The 11757-nt window shown below is 43.5% G+C and overlaps 1 protein-coding gene across 1 annotated transcript in view; it reads right to left on the minus strand.

The window, feature by feature from the left end:
• Positions 1-9303, minus strand: part of CNIH3 (cornichon family AMPA receptor auxiliary protein 3) — a 38631-nt gene extending 29328 nt beyond the window's left edge. Inside the window, exon 1 of the mRNA XM_008630573.2 lies at positions 9037-9303. Coding sequence (XP_008628795.1) covers positions 9037-9303 — 267 coding nt within the window. The remainder of the gene's footprint in view (positions 1-9036) is intronic.
• Between the last annotated feature and the right edge of the window lie 2454 nt (positions 9304-11757).

An 11757-nucleotide genomic window follows, 5' to 3' on the forward strand; every position in this document is an offset into this window, starting at 1 on the left:
TTCTTAAGTGTGGATCACAGAGGCGGTCACAACTTTAAGTGGCTTAAAGAATTGTCCATATTCAAAGTGGCCAGCTGATAGGTTCTGTCAGGTCACAGAAGGAGCTGTAAGCACTCCTTTGCAAGAACATCACTTCCGGGACTATGCTTGCTAACCCATGACACCAAGTTATCTGTTGACTTGCAAAGCCTTATGAGGAAAAGAAAAAGTGCATCATGTTTAGCAGTAATTTTTATAATTACTGCAGAAACAGGCCAGGGATTGAATAGACAATGCATTCAGCACTACCTTCTGTCTTGGGGAATTTTCCCTGTGAGTCCACACTGCAAAGCATTGCAGGAAGTTTGTTCTGCCACTGCCCTAGGCATGCTTTTTCCTGGTGAGAGAAGTGTACTCGTGTGTGTTTTCCACCTAATAAAACTAAAGTTCTATAAAAATACTGCTTGCAGTCTCTGGTGATTCACACCATCTGCAAATCTCAAAACTCCCAGTCTAAGTCAGCAAGGAGTTTGCCCCAATTTATACACATAATGCATCAATGAGATCGTGATGACAATACAGGTTTCAATTGCAATTATATTTAGAAAATTTGTTTTCATTATCTGCATTCTCTCTGCTTATCAGAGAGACCGTAACAGCTTTGAATAATGCAGTATTCACCTATGACCTATGACTGAGCATGAATTTTGCTTTCTTTCTATGCTTTTGTACCCATCAAAATGAAAATTTCACTTGATGCTAGAAATTAGCTGTATCTCATTTTTAGGGAACATACTTTTTTTCTTAATCACTGAGCTCTTACAGAAACATATTTTAATTGAGAATGTGGTGGTTTAGGGTGGCAGTGAAGTTGGTGTGGGTGTGAATCCAGTGACAGCAAAGAAGTTGGATATTATTGCTTACTGGCATCTCAGGAAAGTTAAGATAAAACAGAACTTGATGACAACCACACTAACCACAGAACAGAACAGTAACACCTAACATATGCTTCCTTGCCACCACCCTGTCAATGCACCACCATCCCATACTGAAGGAACTGTCTTTAATGGTTCATTTAGACAATTTGTCTCCCCCTCCACTCTCCCAGGCAGCTTTCACAGCACCCAGACCCGCAGTTCACAGGCTGACTGCAAGTCAGCACATGCACAGAAGTTAGGCAGGATTAGGAGCAGGCTGTGCTCCTGAACTTCGTGCCTGCTCAGCAACTGATGCACAGACATATCAACTGTCTTGGGAAAACGTGCTTGGCCGAGGAACTTTGCTGGATTTTGTGGGGCAGAAGCAGCAACTGAAAAAATGTGAGAGAGTCAGTCAGGTAAGAATGAAAAAGGACCGTGAAAGGAAGGTAAGTCACTGCCTTGACATGATGGAGTGAGGGAGCCCATGAAGAGCTACAGAGAACAGGGACATCAACAAAGTGACCGATTGAATGTTTTTTTTTTTTTGCTACCCAATTCTTATCATGATATGAAATGAACCTGAACAAGAAATTTAGCTACGAGGTGCTCTTCTTCCCTCTTTGTTTTCTGGTTGAATTGATCTGGTTAATGCTACCAAGCACGAAAGATAACTCAAGATTGTATGAACGGAGGGGCAAACTGCCTCAAATTCCAGTGCATTTTATCCTTGTTGTCATTATTTCCTGCCTATATCCATTTATTAAGCAGCTCCTATTAAAAAAGGAAAAAAGTCTCAAGTCTTGGTTTTCATCATTCCTTCCCATGTAACACAGTAGCTTCCCAGACCAGTGTATCTGAAATGCTGGTGTTGATGAGAACCTTAACAATAGAGCCAAGTAAAGGGCAGAGAAAAAACGTCAGATTGAAAGTAGTCCTTTCTTCTCTTTTCTCACCCCAAAGTATTTATCTTTCTGAATATTACAGTTATTAATTCACCACATATTAATAAAAGTAAACAATAATAATGAATAATGCTTTGCAGTTATAAATCTGCCTTCAAGGCAATGAAGGTCTTAACACAGGAAAACATTATTTCCATTTTTTAAACAAGGGAAAAAATGAAGCTCAAAGAAATTAAATTTTTTTACAGAAGCAGTGGCAGAAGAACGAAAGGCTCTGGATTTTTACACCATACAAAATTTAGGGGAAACAAAGAATACTGTCAGTACACTAATAACATGAGAAGTGAAACCATGCACTTCTGTCTGATTAATGTGCTGTTGTTCATCTCTAGAGCAGAACACTGGTTTAAGCAGAGTCTTTTCGGATTAAGGTTGCAAATGGTTTTAAGACACTCGAGGGTAGAAAATTGTTCTATTTGTCAGATTTCACACTAACAATTGTATGGCATTTCCTTGCTCTACTTAACTTGAATTTCACATGCTGCCACCATCAAACAACCCGCCACAAAGAAATCCAAAACATGGCTCCATCCAGGGCTGCACAAGCAAACACCTGAGCACCCAGTTTACATCTCTTTACTGAAGTTCTTTTGTCTGTAAAAGGATATTACATTTAGGACAACATGATTTAAACCTTTTTTAGGCTCTAACTGGAAGCTTAAGCTAACGTAAGTCATGAAAATCTTACTGTAATTTCTTAAGTATTTAAGCCAGATCCTAAGACTTTTCCAATAGAAACTCCAATTGGCAAATTTAAAAAGGCATAATCTCCATCTGGTTAGCATGACTCAAAAGGATTTCTTACCTACCAATGGAAATATGGAGGCATAATTGTACTACTCTAAATAAATACTGATGAAAATCCATAGAGGAAGGCTCTTTTGCTGAGAGCATGTGTGCACAAACATGCCAGCCTGCACTGCTATATTTACACCACTGTACTCCTCTGCACAGATAGAAACTATACAAGTGAAAATTAAACAAAACAAACAAAAGGAAAAAAACCCTAACAAAAACCCAAAACCTAAAACCAAACAACAAAACCAAACAAAAAAAACCCTACGCGCCCCCCCAAAAAACCCCCTAAACCCCCAACCCTCCAGAAAAGCAGTATTTATTGTATCAGCTACATGAAATTAGATTTCCAAGCCTGCAGAGAGGTGCAGGAGAAACCACTAAGAATTAAGAGTAACTATTTGGCAGTCACTTGAAACAGTCCACACCTATTAGTACAAGCATGAAAAACTCCATCCACACTGTGAAAAATACAGAAATGTATCTTCAGGGATACAACCACACTGTACAGAGCTTTGAGTGCCTTGACTAAAAAGTTACTACGTCCATGGTACCGGTTACCATTGCAGGCCACAATTTGGAAAAGCAAACTGATTTCTGAATGTAAAGAATTCATGTTATTAATTTTGACAAAACCACTAAAAAACCCTCAGCAGCTGCAAAATTCTGTTGTACACACAATGTTTCCAGAAGGATGATTTGACAAGCATCTATTGACAGATTTCTACAACTGCTATGAAATGGGCTTTTAAAGATAATTTCATCCAACTGCAAGGTGAAACAGTTTCTACTGGCTGGCTAGCAACAACAGGGTTCTGGTCACAGATTTCACTTGCTCACCACAGATACTGAAATATCTTCCCCAGTCATCCTGAAACTGAGATGTCAACCCCCTCCTGCAGCAGAGAGACAAATGTCCCACTGATTCACCACAGACAGAGATGACCTGTGCTTTTATCACAACTTTATACCCACTCACTGTCTTCCAGTCTACACCAGCTGAAATCCAGCCAGACAAAAATCAGCTGTGCACATATAAAGTGCATTTTGTTAAGAGAAGGAAGACAAGCAGCAAGCTGTGCAGGAGGGATGATGCTAATATAGCTGTACAGAGCCTGTTTCTAAATAGGTTAATAGTTTTGCTCCCTGCAGCTAGGACACATTTCCAAACAGACTGCAAGCGGAGGAGGCATTTTTCAGGTAAGTCCAGACTGCCATCCTTCTTTCCCCCCTGAAAGGATTTCATCATTTTGTTGTCGTGATTCTTCTTTTTTTCCTTTTGTTTTTTTAAACCTTACTTTATTGCATTCAGTACAAGGAAACAGTTCAGAAACCAGCAGTGTTCTGTGACTCAAACACGCCCCACAACTCACCCCTCAGTGGGACACAAACACTTGCTACCAATACAAAGAAAAAAAAAACCCCACATTTTCAATTAGCACCTAAACTGGTGAATACACCACATTGTTCTGAACAGAATGAAAGTGGTTTTATACACAGAGATGCAATACTTCAGTTTAATTACATTCAGTGTGATAGAAACAATTCTTCTGCCTCAGCTGACTGAAGACTCCACGGGTCAGTGGTGAAGTTAATGTCACAGTCTGAACCAAAGGCAGCAGGTACGGACGGCATTCCCAAGTGCTTGTATGTGTGCTCTTCTCCTTTTTCCAAGAAAATATTACAGAGGATTTGACAGTGTTGCCCACCAGCCCCAAAGGCACAAAATCTATGCATCATTGTAGGTGGAGGGAAATACAGGTGGGATCTCTGCAGCAACAGGGAACAGAGTATAAATCTCCCACACTCCTTGTACTTCTGACACAAGCACGCCACCAGTATTCTCTTCCTGCATATGGTCTCCTCCTCCTACATGCAATGGGGTATTTCATGTGGATTCTTTATAAAACAAACAGGTTTTTTGATTTAGATAACATCAAAATGTTTTAAACATTTCGGTATCTAACTGCTTCTGATCTCTTCAGTTCAGCACCAAAACCCCAAGATCAGTTATTCACAGAGCACCAGTGACATCAAACTGACATGTCATTTCTGGGAATGCTGTCACTTGTTAGGTAGGTAGTAAGTTGGTTTGATGGTCAGGACTGGAAAAGCAAACAATCTGCTACAGCAAGGATTCCCACTCACAGCCACGCATTCGGCAAACTAAGAAAGGGCACCACAGAGTGGGTCACGTTGGAAGGGACCACAGTGGGTTGTCTGGTCCAAGCTCCCTGCTCAAGCAGGGTCATCTCAGAGCACATGGCACAGGATTGTGTCCACATGGTTCTGTAATGTCCCCAGTGAGGGACACTCCACAACCTCTCTGGGCAACTTGTTCCAGTGCTCAGTCACTGCACAGTGAAGAAATTCTTCCTCATATTCAGGTGCCTCAGCTTCTGCCCCTTCCCCCTTGTCCTATTGCTTGACACCACTGAGAAGAGCCTGGATCCTTCCCCTTGACGCCCTCCCCGCAGACACTGACAGACACTGATGAGGTCCCCTCTCAGTGTCTCTTCTTGAGGCTGAACAGGCCCAGCTCCCTCAGCCTTTCCTCGTAAGAGGGGTGCTCCAGTTCCTTGATCAAAGCAAAGGTCATCATGACAAAGGTCATACAGATTCTTGCACCAGCATTTTCTTCTGTCCTGGAAAGGATGCAAACAAAGACCACATCTGCAGATAAGCTGAACAAGCATATGTATAAAGTTAGGCCAAGACTTCACCCCTAGTCTTGACCTCTTCAATGGGCCAAGAGGAAATGACGGGAGTTTGGATCCAAGCTTTACAGATGAGGTGTCAAACTCAGATCTGTGGCTCTGATCCAGGGAATATCTAGTGCAGATAGACTGGTTTGCAGATCTCTTCACCAAGCAGGGGAGATGAAAGCAGTATTATTTTCTATCCAAGCCCAGGAGAGGCTGGGGTACTCTGCTTTCAGCACAAGAGATAGCACTGCTTTGCCCTTGCACCTCTTTATACTAAATTCCACATCAACTAAGAAAACACAGTAAGAAACTAAACAACTCCAACATCTTTCTCACTGCCTCTTTATCACAGATGCATCACTACAGATTTCTACAGCTGCTACTTGCATAGGCCAAATTTTTCACTATCCAGGTTTTTCCACACCAAATTGGGGACAGACTAGACAGGACTTGGTGAAAGACCTGTACAAGAGGCTGGCCAGCTGCAGAAGGTAGGAGAAAAGGTGGTGGTCTGGTTACAGTGGACCAATAGCTGGTTTATTCTGTCTGGAAGCAATATAGCTGCCCCCCTATATTTTTAAGAGAGTTTATTCTTCTGCCCTTGTTTTTCCTCAAAATTACTAGTAATTTCTTATTTATCTCACCATAAATTCTGTATGCTGCCATGCAATGTTTCTACTTGTCTTTTTACTCTCATCAGAATTACAGTATGGGGATATGCAAGGAGAAACACACTACAGACACATTACAGCCACAAAGCTCCATCTTCATAAATTATTCTCAAAATGAACTGAAGCACTTTTTCTATTACTTAACAGCACAAAGCTGATAATCCAAAGCTAGGAATAAACAGGCTGTTTCTGCAGAATAAATTCAGGGAAAGGGTAGTAAACAGACAGGAAAATGTACTAAAATAGGCCCAACTAGAAAAAAATATTCGCCCCAGAGAAGATGGTAAGAGAATGAGATCCAAAGAGAAGAATTTTTTTTTAGTATCAGTAGATGAAAGTCATGGGTGAGAGACTGGCCAGCTGGCTGGAACTGTCCCAATGCAAGTATCCAATCTTATCATCACAACACAATTTGTTCTTTTCTTGAGCTTTCAAAGATTCCTACATATTGCTACAAGTTATTATTTTGGTATTTCTAATTACTGTTTTGCTGATACATGCTTGGGAGAAGCATTACCTTCCTTTCCCCCTGCACACTCCTTGGTTTTCCTCCCAGGTTTCTCATTGCTGCTGCTACATTTTCCCCCCTCTCCTGTGTTCTCCATTCCTACCAGCAGCGATTTATGCACATTCACCAAAATCCAGGAGACACATAAAGGAATCTGGGTTCTGTCACTAAAAAATCTGTTCAAGCATGTCACACATTACACCATACCCACACAGAAGGCTCATTACACAGGCTGTCCAAAACCATCCACCACCTGAATTAGCCATACCTTCTGGATTCAGGCAGCCTCTTCTGCTCAAATAATTGCCTCCCAAATGATAATGAGAACACAGCAATCTTCCCTCTTGTTAGTCCCTTGCTCATACATGGATTTTCTGCCTCTCATTTCCTCTTTCCTTCACATCTTTCTCCCTGAAGTCCTCCCTCCCACAGCCCCATTTTCCCCCTTCCCACGTCATTTTTATTCCCCATTACCCACTCAGCAGTGGGGTTCTACTTAATGCTGTCTCAGAAAGAAGCCCGTGGCAGGCAGAAATTCTGCTGGATCTGTGCTTCCTGCCTCTCAGTGGCACAGTAGGAGCCCAGCTGGACCAACAAGAGGCAGGACAACGGAACAGGGGCTCTTCTAATGCAGGCAGCATCAGGCAGGGATGACAAGATTAAAGACCTTCCCAAGTTTTCTTTCTTTCCCAAAAAGAGGCCATGCAGAACTTGGAGGAAAAAACTGCAAGGCCAAGACACACACACACACACACACACACACACACACACACGTGAAATGGCCTTCAGCCACACAGCAGTGTTTGCAGGGCTAAGGCAAGGGGAAGCAGTACAGCAGCATTACAACTGTGGTTGCAGAAAAATAGCAAGGGGAAGGGACACAGCAGCGTGTAGAAGTGACCAAAAATTGAGATTAGAAGAACAGCAACTCAAAAAGCATCCTCCCTCATCTATTCAGCCACGTTCTCATGAAACTCCTCAGTTTAATTACAGGAGCATGACTAAGGATAAGGATTTCAGCATAGCCAAACAGGCCTGTCACTTAGATGATCAGCAAATCAATTTTCTAAAGGATCTGTTAATAGTGTTTATATAATACTGAGGGAAGAACAACTCTGAAGCACATGCAATCAAATTGATTTCAGTGGAGCCTTCATTATGTTTGCTTATAAATGCCCATTCTGTGAATGTATAAAGAAATTTCTAGTTAGATGGTGATACAATGTGAACTATTTAGCCCAAACTCATAGCGTGATAAAATAATAATGCAACAGAAGATTGACTAAACAATTACACACTTGAAACTGTGACTCACACACAGCATGAAGATGGTTGGCATTTAAATGCATTAAAAAAATCAAATGTCATTCTATTAAAAAATGGTGCTTGTATCAACAATACCTGGCACTTGCACACTATCTGTTATAATTTCAAGGGCTATAAGTTACAAATTCTCACCATTTTACTGTAAGTCTCCTTAATTCTTTAAGTCTGGTCCTCTGGCAATGTGCTTAGACTTCCAGATGTATTTAAAAAAACCCAACCCATCTTTGACAGCTAGAATATGACATGACCTGCAAAAGCATAGACATACAAAAGGACCCAAAACCAACTGAGATTTCTCATGACCTGTTACATTGGTGAGGGAGTTGCAAGCAGTGCACAATGGGAGAACTCGGCGACGGTACTGCTTCTTCATCTCCGTTATGTTCTGCTTCATGTGTTCACATGATCAAAACCGGAACTACAAGTTCAGCGCTCCTGCAGTATCTTGCTGAGAAAACCTAGTTCCATTGTAAATGTTTTGTGATTTTAATGTAACTTTCCACAATGACATTCCTAAAATAAATCCTTGCTTTATAGCAATACCTTTTCAATGGGAAGGGGAGAAAAACGTAAAGACTTTTGTCCTGCCTTCACAAGGCACATTGATGTCTCTCTGAATTTAAATCTACCCTCTGCTTAAAGCCATTCCCTCTTGTTCTTTCACTACACGTCCTTGTAAAAAGTCCCTCTCCAGCTCTCTTGTAGGGCCCGTCCCAGTACTGGAAGGTGCTATAAGGTCTCCCTGGAGCCTTCTCTTCTCCAGGCTGAACAATCCCAATTCTCTCAGCCTTCTCAGGGTGCTCCAACCCTCTGAGCACCTTCACAGAACTCCTCTGGACCCACTCCAACAGCCATGTTCTTATGTTATGGATTCCAGAGCAGGACACAGAACTCCAGGTAGGGTCTCATGAGAGCAGAGAGGGAGAATCCCCTCCCTTGACCTGCTGGTCACACCTCCTTTGATGCAGCCCAGGATATGTTTGGCTTTCTGGGCTGCAGGCGCACGTTACCAGGTCATGCTGAGCTTCTCACCAACCAACACCCCCGAGTCCTTCTCCTCTGGGCTGCTCTCCATCCATTCTCCACCCTGCCTGTATCTGTGCTTGGGATTACCCCAACCCAGGTGCAGAATCTGGTCCTTGGCCTTGTTGAATGTCATGGGGTTTGTACAGGCCCACCTCTCCAGCTGTCAAGGTCCCTCTGGATGGCATCCCTTCCCTCCCGCGTGTTGACCACACCCCACAGCCTGGTGTCATTGAACCCGCTGAGGGTCCCCTCGATCCCGCTCTCCATGTCACCAGAGAGGTAAAACCGCACCAGTTCCAATTCTGACCCCTGAGGAACACCACCTGCCACTGGTCTCAGCAACCGAGCTGTTGACCACAACTCTTGAGAGCGCAACCATCCAGCCAATTCCTTATCCACTGAGTTGTCCATCTGTCTAATCCATGTCTCTCCAGTTTAGAAGCAAGGATTGACACTTTCATTCAGGACAGTGTCAAATGCTTTGCACAATTCCAGGTAGGTGACACCTGTTGCTCTTCCCTCATCCACCAACACTGTAACTCTGTTGCAGATGGCCACCAAATTTCTTGGGCATGATTTGGCCTTAGTGAGGCCTGCTGGCTGTCACCAATCACTTCTTTCTTTTCCATGTACTTTAGCATGGCTTCTAGGAGGATTTGCTCCGTGATCTTGCATTCAGTTTCCTGAGGTGGGTTCCACAGAAGTCAGCACAAAGCTCTTCTCAGGGAAATGAGCCAAGAGGACAAGACATAAAAGTCAGAAGCTGCACCATAGAAATTCCAGCCATGTGTAAGAATACAATGTTCACAGTGAAATGAGTAAAGTACTGGAACAAGTTCTCAGATTTGCAGAATCACAGAGGGGGTCAGGTTGGAAGGGACCACAGTGGGTTGTCTGGTTCAACCCCTTGCTCAAGAAGAGTCATGCCAGAGCACATGGCACAGGATTGTGTCCAGATGGTTCTGGGATATCTTCAGTCAGGGAGACTCCACAGCCTCTCTGGGCAATCTGTCCCAGTGCTCAGTTACCCACAAGTAAAGAAGTTCTCCTTCATCTTCAGGTGGAACTTCCTGTGCATCAGCTTCTGCCCATTGCCTCTTGTCCTACTGCTTGGTACCACTCTAGAAGAGCCTGGTCCATCCTCTTCACACCCTCCCTTCAGATACTGACATTGATGAGGTTCCCTCTCAATTGTCTCTTCCAGGATGAACAGGCCCAGCTCCCTCAGCCTTTCCTCAGAAGGGAGATGCTCCAGTCCGCTAATCATCGTCATAGCCCTCCACTGGGTCTGCTCCAGGAACTCCACGTCTCTCTTGTACTAAGAAGCACTCCAGATAGGCCTCACCAGGGCTGAGTAGAGGGGCAGGATCCCCTTCCTTGACCTGCTGGCAACAGTTTTCCTAATGCATCCCTGGATACCATTGGTCTTCTTGGCCACAAGGACACACTGCTGGCTCACAGACAGCTTGCTGTCCACCAGGACCACCAGGTCCTTCTCCACAGAGCTGTTTTCCAGCAGGTTGGCCCCCAGCCTGTACTGGTGCCTGGGGTTACTCCTCCACAGGTGCAGGACCCTGCATTTTCCTTTGCTGAACTTCAGGCAGTTCTTCTCTGCCCATTTCTCCAACCGGCTCGGAAGGGCCCCACAGCCTTCTGAGGTATCAGCCACTCCTCTCAGCTTGGTGTCATCAGTGAACGTGCTGAGGATGCCTCTGCCCCTTCATCCAAGTCATGGATGGGTAAAGTTAAACAACACTGGGCCCAGTATCAGCCCTTCAGGGACACAACTAGTGACAGGCCTCTCCTGTGCCATGGATTACAACCCTCTGAGATCTGCCATTCAGCCACCTCCAAATCCACCTCACTGTCCACTCATCCAGCCCACACTCCCTGAGTTTGCCTATGAGGATGTTGTGAGAGACAGTGTGGAAAGCCTCGCTTAAGTCAAGGTAGACAATACCCACTGCTCTCCCCTCATCCATCCAGGCAGTGTTTCATCTCTCCACCCAAGTGATCTGGACAGGACCTTGAGCAGCCTGGCCTAACTTTGAAACAAGGCCTGCCTTGAAGAAGAGATTTGACTAGATGATTTCTTAGATTCCTTCCAATCAAAATTATTCTATGAACCTTTTATTATTTCTTTTAACAGGAACAGGACATTTCTGAAGTTGTAATTACCATCAAGGAACACAGGAACCATTTCGTTAATAAAATTGCTTCTTACTCTCTGCACATCATCACGGTCACAAACTGAATTTTTAACTGGGAACTTCCAACTGTGAAACACTGGAAGGTGACCTAGTAAATCAAACAGTATTTGACATTGTTCTGCCTTTACCCCATCAGCTGACTCTGCCTGTGACTTTAAGTGACTCTTTTCAGAGTGGAAATAATAATAATTCTTACCTGTTTCATGTGGGAGAGATACTTCATTTCCACAGAAATTGCAAGTGTTTTCCAAACTACCATCACCAGAAGAGTAAGCCTCCCAGTATCCCCAGTTTACAACTTAAGTGAGACCTAGTTCCATTGCCTGGAAGAGTCAACTCCAGCTGTCAGCAGCCACACTGGTTATAAATGAGGGGCATGTCGCAGGCACTGACGAAGAGGAATGGGTCAAAGAGATACCTGTTATCTGTATGGAAAACATTCTCTGCTGAGCTTCTTTCTCCTTCTGAAAAACACTTTGCTAAAAGGATATTTATGTTGGGGTGAGGGTAATCTGCTGAGCCAGAGGTCTGAGGGCTGAATTCAATGTTTTAAATGTGATTTAATGTAGTGTGTGGTGGCTGAGTAAACAAATACACATAATGAGCTATAAACTCATGCCTCCAACTCAATCTAAGAGTTGTACTCACGGTCTAA

Source organism: Corvus brachyrhynchos, unplaced genomic scaffold (assembly GCF_000691975.1).
Source record: "Corvus brachyrhynchos isolate BGI_N302 unplaced genomic scaffold, ASM69197v1 scaffold101, whole genome shotgun sequence".
In the NCBI taxonomy this organism is placed as follows: Eukaryota; Metazoa; Chordata; class Aves; order Passeriformes; family Corvidae; genus Corvus; species Corvus brachyrhynchos.